The sequence below is a fragment of the Lissotriton helveticus genome, chromosome 7 (genome assembly GCF_964261635.1).
Source record: "Lissotriton helveticus chromosome 7, aLisHel1.1, whole genome shotgun sequence".
Taxonomy (NCBI): domain Eukaryota; kingdom Metazoa; phylum Chordata; class Amphibia; order Caudata; family Salamandridae; genus Lissotriton; species Lissotriton helveticus.
Window position 1 is genome coordinate 420,191,764 of NC_136068.1, and position 13,468 is coordinate 420,205,231.

The window sequence follows — 13,468 nt, forward strand, 5'->3', positions numbered from 1 at the left end:
TGCAGAACTTTGGGCTCCTTTCATAACGTTACTATCGAAAGACTTCCGTGGGGTCACCTGCCCCAAACTCCTGCAAGTTCTCCAACTAATACCTCCAGCTCCGGAATAGGGAGTTCCCCACCTGGGCTGGCAAGGGAAGTGGGTTCAGGCCTGGTAGGTGGAACGGGTCGCTATACAACTGTTGAAGACCTTGGTATGGGTACCCCTATGTTTTTCCCTTTTCTTCTGGGGGGTGGTTGGGAGGAGGGGGGGTTTGCTCCCTTTTTTCTGTGGGTTCTCGTTTTGTACCTGCACTGTTCTTTGCCGGTTTAGGCTGTTCTTATGCCTTCGGCTTGATTTTGAGCTTTGCCAGCCTCTGGGATGTCGGCATTAAAGCTGTGGGTTTATATACACGCTCTCTGCATTAGCTTTAAACCGACGGCCCCTGTGGTTGTAGGCAATTGGCTGTGTACAAGTGTTGAGATACCTACCAAATAAATGTTCCATAAAACCTATAAGTCACCCCTATAGCAGGCCTTGACAATCCTGAAGGTATGGTGCAGGGTTTTACGTGAGAGGGTGCCCCTGCACGAGCAGATCACCCCTGCAGCCTTCGGTGACCATTCTCCCGGGCTGTCTGTGACACAGCCAGACATATATGTGGAGGTGCATTATATGCTCGCGTAAAATGCTATCTCGAAAACTGCTGCAACAAACCATGCTGTGTTTGGTATCAAACACCTTGGAATCATACCTCCACACCGTTAAACTGTGTGGAAGGTATGCTTCCACCCTCAGAAACAAGCTTCGTGGAGTTCCTGGTCTTCCCGGTACCAGCCTTCTTGACTCGAACAGCACAAAATGGTTGCTGCCAACAGAGATACATTTCTGCCGTCCTGCTGCTGAGCCAAGCTCGAGCAGGAGAAGGCAGCACAATAGACATCCGTTCATAGGGAGGTGTGACCACCTCCCAGACAGGATTTAGTGTATTGGAGCTGGGTGGGTGCACTTCCAAAGTGCCTAAAAGTCTGCACGGGGGGCACATTAAGGTGTCCCAGTGCATAGTCCAGTTCAAACCAGTCCTGGGAGCAGTTGGCTCCTGCTCAGGCACGAAACTGGAAAAAAGACATGGGACTAACCTCCCCTGGGAGGGTCCCCTGAAACTATACAAACCTCTCCTGCAGGTACAAAAGGGCCTACCTGGCTGTAGGACCCTAGATTAGACATAGACATGATTCTGATCAAGAAACCACTGACCTTCAACCGTCTGGACACTCTGGACTTTGCTGGACTTTGACTAGGCCCAACTTCGACACCCTCTTCGGCCAAAGCATTGTCTGTGCCCATGAACCATACAGGCTCCGCGCAGGACCTGTGGAGCACCAAGGACAACTGAAGCATCTCTTTTGGGGTGAAGGAGTCACTCCCCTCTGTTTTCAGGCACCGTAACACAACTGAACGGTCTGCTGATCCAGTGCTACTGCGGATTCCAAAGGCTCCAGCAACACAGGCGGTGGGTTCCTACTTTACCGGAGGTCGAGCTGCCTTCTCACCAAGTTTGAGGCCAGTATCCCTTCTGAGGACTGCATAACCCAAACCCCTGTGCACCGCGTACATTTGCAAGTGCATATACTTGTTGGTGTTCCCCAACCAAGTGCATTGGGCTATCGATAGCCCCAACCTCTGCGCACATTTCATACAAAGGACTTCGGTTGTTTTGTGAAACTGCTAGAGATCCCCTCGTATCTCATGTGCCTTCGGCTTGTGGGTCCATTTGAGGAACAACACTGATTTTCTTGGGCTCACCCGGTTGCTCCATGCCTGCCCTGTCTCCCCCTGCTGTGGCGAGTCTCCTGGTCCTTGCTGGGCCAGACCGTGACCTTCCTCGACCTTCTTTGTGGGTTGCCGCTGCCAAGGCTTGTTGGTGGCTCCCGCCGAACCTCAACCCCTCAGCACTCGACATCCTCCGTGGGACAGTTTGTATCTGGTTCCTGGTCGTACTTGACGTCTCCTGGGCCCTGCAGCTGTAGAGTCAAGATCTCCATCTTCACACCTGAAGCACCAGACATCGGTAGGCATTCGTCTACCGAGCCCCTGGTCACTCCTAAGTGACCCAGACTCTATCCCCTCTGCTTTCAGGTTCCTTCATTCAAGAATCCACCTGTGGGTTCCACCGGACACTTTTCTTCTTACCAGCAGTGGCATTTCTTTGAAGACTCCCATTGAGAACGACTGTGGTTTCCGACACCAGTTCATCGCTATGCACCCGGTTTCCGTGGGATAGGTAACTCTGGTACTTCGGTATGCACAGGTGGGGTGGCTCTTTAACCTTCCATGTTCCAAAGGGTTTCCTCGTAATCCACTTGGAAGGGTCCTTAAACTTTTAAACTGCAACCGCGACTCTCCCATTGAACTGCACACAGCATGTGGTTTTGTTCACACACTGCACCCGTCCTCCATGGGGTCCCTACTTATTCATCTTGGGAGGTTCCTTGGGGTCCCAGCAATTCTACATCCTCTAGACTGTCTTGACTCGAGTCGTGGTTCTTATACTACTATTTTAGTATGTGGTTTGGTGTACCCCTGGAGCTCACTGTGTATTAGTGCTACTTACAATTGTTTCTGTGCTACAGTATTGTGTGCTTTGTGTTTATCTTTGTGTAGCAGATACTGTGAGGTATTTAAGGGGTGTTAAAATAATAAATATATATTCTTATAACTACTGTGTTGTTCTCCTTTCATTTAACCTATACAATAAGATTGCATTCTGGTAAAACAATCTGCTTAACATTCCTTCAAGACTAAACCTGAAGGCTGATCTCCACAGCTACCACTTGGATAGCTTTCTAAGGTTATCTTTGACCTCTTAAATCACAATACGGGTTGTTTGGACTGGTGCAAGTGCCCCACTTTAACTAGTGGACATCATATACCAGGCCAACTTCTCACAATATGCCAAAGGTTAAATCAACTTTTCTATCCACCTTGTTATATCCTGATGACGTGGTATTACTATCCCGGAAACTCAATGGCCTGAAGCTCCTTATTGATAAATTCATGGAGTTCATGGATAGGCTCGAACTTGATACAAAAACATCTAAAACATTGTATATGGTTTGCTACCATAAACACAGCCTTTAGTGTTAAGGGGAAAAGGTTTGAGAGGATCTTAACACTTTTCTAACCTGGTAGTCATTTTTGATTCCCTATTCGATACAGGACACATCTACTAATTGCCTAAAGTTTACGTAATCGATAAGCTTGCTGATCAACTTTAAAAAAAATACAGAAAACAAGCATGTGAAGCCCATTTTGGAGGTGTACAAAGGTAGGTGTTAGCCCATCCTAGCCTTTGTCACAGGATTGTGGTGCTACTACAAAACCAAATATATACAATGGGAAGAGATCTGCTTCTGCAGGAGTTTGCTGGGGGACCCTAACAGCAGCCCTACCTTTTGCATCCATGAGGAATTAGGTTTAGATATATCTTTCAGATCTTATTGCCTTGGCATCCTTGCTGCTCTAGCTGCCAGTTTGGTCGAAGCCCTATACGTCCCTCAATCTGAAGATCATTCTAGATTGTCTTTGATGTGACCATGGGCAGTCTATTCCTTGGTTCAAACATATTAAGTGTATTGCTGATTTATTGCGGCGAAAGGACCAATATTCTAATCTCTCAGCTGTCAAGAAGAGTAAACTACATAGAGAAAAAACTATTTAGGGATATATTCACCACCCACTGATAGAGAGGGAGTACAGCTTATCAAACCATCTATAGGGGACCACATTATAATACAGACCACCTGGGATATTGAACCCTATTTCTTATGGGTCCCCAACCTATGGGAGATATCCCTTTTAATAAGATTTTGACTTGGATCAGTTCACTGCCTGCTCAGTTTTCCTTTGTGGCAATTTGACTCTAATACTGTCATGGCCTACCCTCCTGACGGGGTTTCTCCCCAATCACTTTTAAATTTTGTGGTCTTTTGCAAATGTTACTAACATCTTTCATGTCGAATTTTAGTGCTCGCACTTAAATCATATCATTTAAGTCAGTCAGTCAGTAAGTCAAAGATACTTTATTCGGCCACTAAAAGCCATAAAAGCAAACATATAAAATATTTCAGGATTAGTTTGACTAGGGCTATATATACAAAAAGATAAAGAAAAAACTCATCATTAAAATCAGATAATGAAGGCAGCTCTAAAAATAAAATACAACAGATAAAGTGCAAAAGTAGTAAGGCATTAGCTTGGTAAAGGGACTGCATAATCACACCATGTCGATGGACAAAAGTGGACACATATATTTCCCCAAAAGCATTAGACGAGTACAGCCTAGCTACTGTATAACCATCCTGTTCCTGTGTCTTAGGGCCCCTGTAAAAAAACTTGCAACCCCAAAACGAGCCATGTGGGAGGAAAGCATTTGTAGGTATAATAATACAGGCCTTTTTTGAACAAATTGGCCGGATCTAAGCAGCGGGAGAATACATTTATTACGCAGGGGGTCATAAAATTTGCACAAAATGTGAAATGTAAAGTATCTTGTTCGGAGAAATTGTCACAAGGACATTGCTTTAGGGCACCAGGCTTTGTGTAGCCTTTAGGAAAGGATAATAGCCACTATACCAGATTCAGTCTGAATCTGGTTAACAAGAAGCAATGATGTGTGTTAGTGACCAGTGACAAATAAGGCTGCATCTCTGGGCTCAGACTCAGTGTAACATACTTTGTCACTGTGGGTTTAACTAATTCCTAGCCCTCTCTTATCCCCCTGCTGCTTAGCCAAAAACAGATGTTTGATATTCCTAATGGCTGATGGGCCTAAAGGCCTGGGGTTGGTATATAGGTCAGGGCAACCTAGCCACCTCATTTGCTCCATAATGTACTTTAACCAGGGGATACGTGGGGCCCCCTCAAGTGCAGTACAGTCCGCTACGACAAGTTGGTTTAAAGTGGTGGCTGGGCTAGACCAAATTCTCAGCCAGTGCATTAGGGGCACTACAGCAATATGTTCAGCGATTTACCCCATGCCAAGCTCCTCATGCAAGATAAAAGCTGGAGTGCTGGGGGGGGGGGGGGGGGGGGGGGGGGACAGCAAGAAGCCTATGCATACATTTGTTTTCGGCCCCTGGATGTCCCTCACGTCTTTATACCACCATACATCACATCCATTACATCACATCCATACCTGCCCATATTATTTTAGTCAATGTAAACCTGCTTTTATTTCTTACACACCCGATGTAATCCGTTAGTATGCTTTGCAGTTGGAAGTTTTCTAAAAGGTGTAGTCTCACACCAGACATCTCTGCTGTTTTAACATTTAGGTATTATATATATGTAATTGTATATCTATGAAGTCGGATTCATATCGCTTTTTTTAAATTATTTTCACTAACGTAATAATAAAGTTGATGATGAGGAGTACACAACAGTGATAAAAATAACAGATTGCTATTTCATATACTTTCTCATGGCACCTTTCTGCCATTCATACGCATGGCAAATAATAGACTTTACCGAATTTAACAGCAATTGATTTGAAGACTCTGAAAGAAGGAAGGCCGATTTAGCCTTGACCAGATTTGACCTTGTGAGTGGTAATTCACGAAAGATTTTGGTGGCAAACGTTTAAAATAGTCAATAGCTACATTTGAGAGTTTTTACACTCAAAATGCCATGGTGTACCATTTGGCACAGTGCCTTTATTATGTGGAACAATGCAGGGAATGCTCGCTCATCTGAACAATGGAGGAAGGAATACTTCGAAATTTTTGTAAGCTTCGGATTTACTTTACAAGTTGAGACAGACATGGCACTGCTTCCCAGCAACAATCATTCACCTTGCGCATAGGGGAATAATGTATAAGTGGCACTGCTAGCATCTAACATTGCATTATTCACCGGATGGGATGAAGGAGGTAGTACTGTTTGGATGTTTTCATACTTGTTTAGTATAGCTGGGATATGGGCAGTATAATGGGAAATAATGCTACACTCCTAGTGAAATGTAAAAGGTGGCACTGCTGGCATGACAAAGTGTAAAGCAGTCTAGAATATTATCACATCTCCCAAATCACGAGATGCTTAGGGGGAACTACTTTGCTATCATTGAACAGGGTTAGCATGGGGAGGGTTACTGCATGGACTGCTGAGATAGAGTTATGCATGGTTTCCATGTCGAGAAGTAAGGCACGCCTGGGTATACAATCATGCAGTTTAATTTGGTAATTATTAAAGTATCCATTGTAGGGATATAATAATGTGTTGCTTATGGAAACAATGTGTGGCATGGGTAGATAGAAAACCCTGTTTAGATTAAGGAGGTGTGCCTCTTGCAATGTTTTGATATAATCATGCATGTTGAGTATGGTGCGATGTTCGGATAACACTGCTGGATTCTTATCATAAATAATCAGCACTAAGATAGTTAATTCAATATGCCACTGAGATACATTACACTGTTTTACCACTGGGGGATGTGTAGGAATTACATCTCTGATACAACATGAAATATATCAGACTTGTTCAGCACTGTCGGATTTACGAAAGGGTAGTACAGGGATATAATCAGAGCTGCTGGAATATTGTGATTCTGCGGTTCCAGCATTTCCCCCATAAAGTTCTGGATTTATAATTTTCAGATGTTTAACAAAAAAAAGTTGTGTCCACCTCCAACTGATTAAAGATTTAATAAATAAAGCACAACAAATGGTTATTTATGCACAGTGGCAGACACCGCAAAAGTTATCTGCCCATCTTTCAATTGCTGAATTCACATGTTATTCTGTAACTCAGACTTTATTAAAGTGTGTTAACATGACGAAATAGTGAAAAAATATTGCAACATAACGATCCATATAATTTGCTTTTGCCACATAATTAGGTCAGCCATATTGTATAATTTGATCTTCAATTGTTGCATAAAAGCAGGTGCCTTGAATATAATCAAATACTTTGGTATATTCATACATATCTGGCATAGGAAGCACCACTAGGATGCAATATCACTTTTAAGCTGATGAATCACAGCAGATGGCACCTTTGGATTTGGCCATGCATGTTTAGAATCAAACAGTGTTAAACAGTACTGATGAAATATAATTACACACCTTTAGCACCGTGAAAAATCTATAATAGAAGTCTGCGCCTAGTTGTGCATCACGTGTGCAGCTGCGATTCAGATTGGTGACGGTCCGTATACAACTGCTATTATAATTCTCCAGGAATCCTAAAATTCAGAAAACACAAACAAAAACAAAAAGTTAAGCATCAAAGTCCAAACACGACGAGCGTAAGGCAAGATTTTCTAAGTTAGCTGAGTACTACCTGGACTAGGTAAGGGTGTGTAAAAACCTTGAGAACTAGGTGTGTATAAATGCCCTTGAGACCTACTAGGGAAAACACGTAAACACCCAAAAGCAAATACACCGAGTTCTAGAAGAAGAGGTATTCATACTCTGACCGAGGTCCTGGATCAGCAAGTGTAGTTCAGTTTGTCATACAGAAATGATCCAACTCTGAATCCTAGAAAACAGACGTCTCAAACGGCAGTGTGCTGTACCTACAATTTTGATATGTTTATTTATTCCCGCTCCAGCTACACCAGACCCTTCCACCACCGCTTCATCTAGAAGTGCCAGTGGTGCCACACAAGTCAAATATTTGAAATGGGCGAGGTTACCTGCAGGGTTTGTATCTGCACAACGTCCTCCTGGTCCCTGTGCCACCAGCTGGTGAAGCACACCGAGAGTTGATGAGTTACTAAGAGTAAGAATTGGGTCTCCAACCTACACAGAGAAGTGAAAAGCATATCAAAGCAGGTGGGAAACAACACCGATGTACTGTCTCTAATCTGTCAAAAATATCAGGCACAATATATTCTACTTTCTGCTCATTATTAGAAAACATTTCCACAAGGTGGTCATGCACTTTCTAGAACAAAGATCTGCACTAGTGCTCCGTCCATCATTTCCATTTTTGTAAAATATATTGTCCGTCATGGGATCCTGATTAACGTTCATGAACATTAAATATCCCAGGTAGTGTGCGACATCCCAGACAAACCTATTTCAAAGAGCTTTCAAAAACAAATAATTTCACAATGTCTCTTTAAAGGCAATGTTTCCGTCATTAGAAAAGGTGATTATTAACCAGATGAAAAAACACCCTTTTGAACTTCTAGAAGTAATACAAATGCAGGAACTGTGGCTGAAGCCTCATACTAGAGCAATGTTGGTATTGTCACGAGGCAGCAGGCTCCTTCTGCAGCATCCCACAATGTAGCATGGTGACACTCAATGTCCGCCCGGGGTACCGACAGACAGAGCGGGGCCCCCTTCCCTGAGTAATTACCAGGTTGAGGTGAGGGCGATACCCAATCACTATGGGTAACCGATAATTTCCTCTACTACTACTTAGATTGGACATTACCGGTGGAGTATAAGAATTGTTACTTCTGACAATTTTCACTGTATTATAATTTTTTCACAATTCTTGTTAGTGGCAGCAGCTCTTTAAATGTTGTGCCTTTCTGGTCCTGAGGAATGCCTCGATACGTTTGGATCCCTGTGTGGGCAGAAACATGTCGACCATTAATACTGTTTAACATTTAACAGTTTCGAATGTTAATAGACTGCTTTTTGAACATGACAAGGGCCCTCTAAGAATAACATGGAAATTGAGTCCCCTTAGTCATTTTTAACACACTTTTGTCTGTATAATTTAGCGCTGCACATTTTTGACCCTCTTCACACAGCATGAATCTGTGCCGATGGGCTTTATGGTAGACTCTGTTGAGTCAACAGCCATCCTCTAGTCCTTCCACCAGCTTAAGATATTTCAGTCAATCACCAAGATTGAATGTCTGAGCAAGAGGAGGTCAGACCCAAATGATGATATCTTACAATGTGTGAATGATGGGTACTGACAAGAGTCTTTCTCCTCTCTAACTGAGGTGGCTGGTACCTTTACCTGTTGACATATTTTCATCCTCTTCCATCACTCATGTTTCACCTAGCTGTCTAGACCCAAGGTGCTTTGTGTTATTCAACACTTGGAGGCAGCCATCGAAATGACAAGAGATCCCTAGCTCAAACAAATTATAAGCCTCAAAGGGACGACATTTGAGCCAGAACACAGCGAGTATCGATTCCAATATAAAGTAATTATCAAATGCGAGAGGTCCCGATAGTCGGAGTACCCAAGGGCAGGACAGATTTAGCTTAGGAAGAAGCAGCACCAAAGATAATTCCAGCGGTAGAGAAGACAATGTCTATGGCTTTGAATAAAGGGTTTCCAACAAAGGTACCTAGGGGCAAGATACATGTCAGTTTTAAAGGATAACTGCTTAAGATAAACTGAAAATCAGTAACATAAATGAAACATATTTACTGTGCTCATTAGAAGGTTCAATTAATGTATATTGCATAGCAGTCACAAACTGCCCAGCCCTACCTATATAAAATACTAAGAGCTGGAATCTTACTAAAGTTCAAAACACAAATATGATATTTCACTATTTCTATCTGATTTGGGATAATTGCTTCCCATCCCCATAGCACAGTACAAGGACTGAGCTTACTTACCTGTATTCCAGTCCCCCCTTTTGGGCCATCTTTAAAGTCTTAAACTAGGCACTTTTCTTCCAGGTACATTAAGCAGAAGGTGATAGGAAATAATTTATAGTTCGGTTAATACTCTCACATGTTGCACCAGCTCTCCCGGAATTCTGTTATATTCAATTTATATTCAAACTAGTCATTTTGCAATTCAGTCAACTCACATTCCACCTATTTCAGCAAAGTACTTGGTAGGTTCCTACAGTAAATATCCTTGCACGCATTTTATTGTTTTTGCTATTCATCTGAGAAGAGTATTATTTCCATCTAGATCTGCTTACATGCTGCTTACAGATTACTGTAGTGAATTAGCAAAAGAAGTATAGGGCCTGCCACCAGTTCAGAGAGCCGAACAATTTTACTCTTCCTAAAAAGGAGCCCTATTTAACACTTCTAAGGAGTGGTCTGGACTCATACACGTTGCACCAACCTTCCCACAATGCATGATGGTAGATGAAGTTCAATGGACTATTCGAGTCAGTGTATATCCTTCAAAATGAAGTGACTTTTTCACTGCATTACATTTTGGGATAATGGAAAAACCTGTTGCCTCTAAGGCAGGCTCTGATTACTTGTATTTTATCATTTTAGGGAGAAGAAAATTACAAAAAGAAAAGTTTTTAATTCAGGCTTAACTTTATATTTCTAAGCACCAGTTTTCCTTTCTTTATGAGGTACAATGCCTTTTTCTGTGATGTGCTGTATTCATGGCAGTAAATGTTGTTTATTATTGCTAAGTTCCTACAGAAATATTGTTCTCCAAATGTATGGCCACGTTACTGCCTTTAGCCCCGGACTCTTCACAAGTACTGCAGACAAGGTTTGCTCTAGAAAGTGTGTAGTAACCTGTGTTGTATATGTCTGGTTACTTACTCCCTAGCTGCTCAGCCAGTGTGAATGTGATGCATGGAAAGTTGGTGTGAGAGTCTTGAATGAAATGTTTGGGTGCCTGGATGCTTGAGTTTGTCAGTTGGAGTATGGGCTGAGCAACAGGCAGTCTGCTCCTGGTGGGGCTGCATCTCTACAACTCAACTACCTGTAACTAAAGTTAATAAATCTACTTAAAACTACATCCTGGCTACGAACCTCATCACTACAAAGTGGTAATCAGATAAAAACTCAGATCCAGTATTACACCCTAAATAACAAAATGCTTCAGAGCAATTCATTTAAAATCCATAAATATACAGACAAAATAAACAGAGGTGCTACACCTTCTGACACAGATATACCATTGCACATACAATAGTGTGCCAGGACCGGAGGCGGGGATTATGCTTTATTCTCTCTTTGCTTTTTATTAACAACAGCCCTCATAAAGGCCAAACTGGGACATCGGTCATTCAAGTCCAGAAAGAAATATAGGTTGTCATAGGGCAGTTAAAAAAAAAACCTTGGTGTACAGTTAATGGAACTTCCAGGAACTTCTTAGTTGGAAGGATTGAGGCTGAGGTGCAAGTCCAAATACTAGAGGAGTCAGTTAATCGAAGGGCGGGGACACAAGTGAAGGGCTCAACTTCAAACAATGACTTGACGCAATATGGAACTCCCAACTTCAATGAGGTCTCTTAGGGGGCCTAAAGTTCTGTTGCCTATATCTTGGGCAGCTATGGTCAAATATTCAGTCATTGATGCACCCACGTGAGCAGCGGCATATACAGGCTTAAGAAGCAGGAACTGACATTTTTTATGTTACAATACTGCCCCTATTAAATTCCTCTAACCCTGCATAACGTACCACTACACAAACCAGGTACTTTTTATATGCATTTTGTCATTACATCGACCACCACTACATTAACCATACCCCAACCTATGTTTACATTGCATATTTGTAATAACTATTTTCTTATTTGTAGTTGTAACTCATTTCTCTAATGCACGTAACTCATTTCTCTAATGCACATTTTTTTAAATCTAACTGTGAGGCCCAATTATATTTAATTCACATGTATTTATAAATAACATCTAAATAGATGCAACTAATTTAAATATATTTATTAATATATCCATGATCCTTTTTGTTAATGTTTAATCAATTTGTGAAATTGTTCATTAATTCGCATATATCACCTAACCTTTACTCCTTTATTAACATGTTTTTTTCATTTTTATATTTAATATATTTATTTGAAATGAATCCTCATCGGGGGAGGTGTACCTCCTCCCGAAGAACTTTTATTCAATTCCCTTTTTATATTATAACTATAGTATTAATTAGATTTTAATTTAATTTTAATTTGAAAAAAGTAAGCCTCTAAAATATTTTATTTAAATTCAATTTGTTTAAATTGTTTAAAACCAAACTTTATTGGGGATTTCACCAAATGGTGGCAATATGCGGTTTACTGCAAGTAAGATTCCCATGATGCAGAAGTATGTTTCAAGGTAAGTAACTTTCCTCGCAAGGTGGTCAATGTGAAAGTAAATTCACTAGAGAGTCTCCTTCTCCTCACCCCTGTTCTACAAACATAGTTCAGAGATGTACATGACTAAAACTGCATGATAACCTCGGCCACTGTGCACATTTTTGGAATCAATGGTTCTGTGAGATGGAGGATGGGGGTGTGGGAGAAGAACCTGAACACCTCTCTTCCGAAAGGGAACCACAAGGTGACACCACCATACAAGTCAAGAGAGCAATACTCTGCACTTCTCCCAATGTGCATCTTATGAAACGAGTGTTAACTGTACTTTTGTAGCAATTATCACCAGTTTCAAATTGCTGTAACAAACTCCCCTTATCATACAGTTCAAATGAAGACAATCTACCAATCTGAGAGACAACCAGAGAGAAATACAAGGATTTGTGTTAAAATCACCAGTATTCCTCGGTCACTTGCCTTGTAGAAAGAAGGGTTTGAGGGATCAGGCTCATTAGGCTGGATAAACGATGGCCCCCCGTACTCCGCTACGATCCCTGGAAAGCCAGATTCTGTAACGTTCCGCTGATTTGAGAAAAAGTTTAAACTTGCTGAAAGAAAAGAAAATAATTAACACATTTACATTTAAAAATGCACAACTTGTTTTTATGGCAATGTGCTTTTCTCTTTATGTATACACGATGTCAAAATGCAATGTTGTTTTTCACATATAAGGTGTGTTAGGCCAATCAGCCGTATACAGGTTTCTCTTTTTTCTAGCACAGATTCACATTTAAGTCTTCTCAACACGTGAGTATCACAAGGATCTTTCCAGCAAAATACTCTGCATATAGGGAGAGTGCTGTGTCTCTGGTTCAATCAATCAATCAGGGGATAATAAGCACGCTACTCACCTGTCAGGGTCTCAAGGCGCTGGGGTGGGGGTGCAGCTCTGGGTTGGCCGAAAAGCCAGGTCTTGAGGCTCTTCCTGAAGGTGTGCAGAGTGGGGGAGCGTCTGATGTTGACTGGGAGTTCGTTCCAGGCTTTGGCTGTGACGTGGTAGAAGGCTCTACCCCCGGCACTGGTTCTGCGGATGCTTGGGGTGCGTGAAAGGAGATTCTTTTGTTGAGGTATTTGGGTCCGATGTTGTGGAGGGGTTTGTAGGTGTGGGTGAGCAGCTTGAAGGTTACTCTCTTTCTGACATGGAGCCAGTGGAGGTCTTGCAGGTGTTGGGTCATGTGCTCCTGTCGTGGGGTGCCGAGGACGAGTCTGGCAGTGGTGTTTTAGATGGTCTGGAGTTTCTGTAACAGGGATTTGTTGATTCCCGCTTAGAGGGTGTTTTCGTAGACCAGTCTGCTGGTGATGAGGGCGTGGGTGACGGTCTTTCTGGCTTTGGGTGGGATCCACTCGAAGGTCTGGCGGAGGGAGTTGAAACAGATGGAGGTGACGGCGTTAACCTGGCGGGTCATGGTGAGGGAGAAGTCTAGAATGATGCTG

The 13,468-nt window shown here is 42.2% G+C and overlaps 1 protein-coding gene across 7 annotated transcripts in view; it reads right to left on the reverse strand.

Annotated features, from left to right (window-relative positions):
• TCTN3 (tectonic family member 3) overlaps window positions 1-13,468 on the reverse strand; it is a 947,116-nt gene that overhangs the window by 843,846 nt on the left and 89,802 nt on the right. For all 7 annotated transcript variants that reach the window (XR_013598563.1, XR_013598565.1, XR_013598564.1 and 4 more), the window contains exons 4-6: window positions 12,452-12,582; window positions 7,673-7,778; window positions 7,101-7,219 (exon numbers count right to left, since the gene is read on the reverse strand). Coding sequence is in view for 4 of the 7 variants with exons in the window: in XM_078652315.1 (XP_078508441.1) it covers window positions 7,101-7,219; window positions 7,673-7,778; window positions 12,452-12,582 (356 nt within the window). In the remaining 3 variants the exon portion in view is untranslated. The remainder of the gene's footprint in view (window positions 1-7,100; window positions 7,220-7,672; window positions 7,779-12,451; window positions 12,583-13,468) is intronic.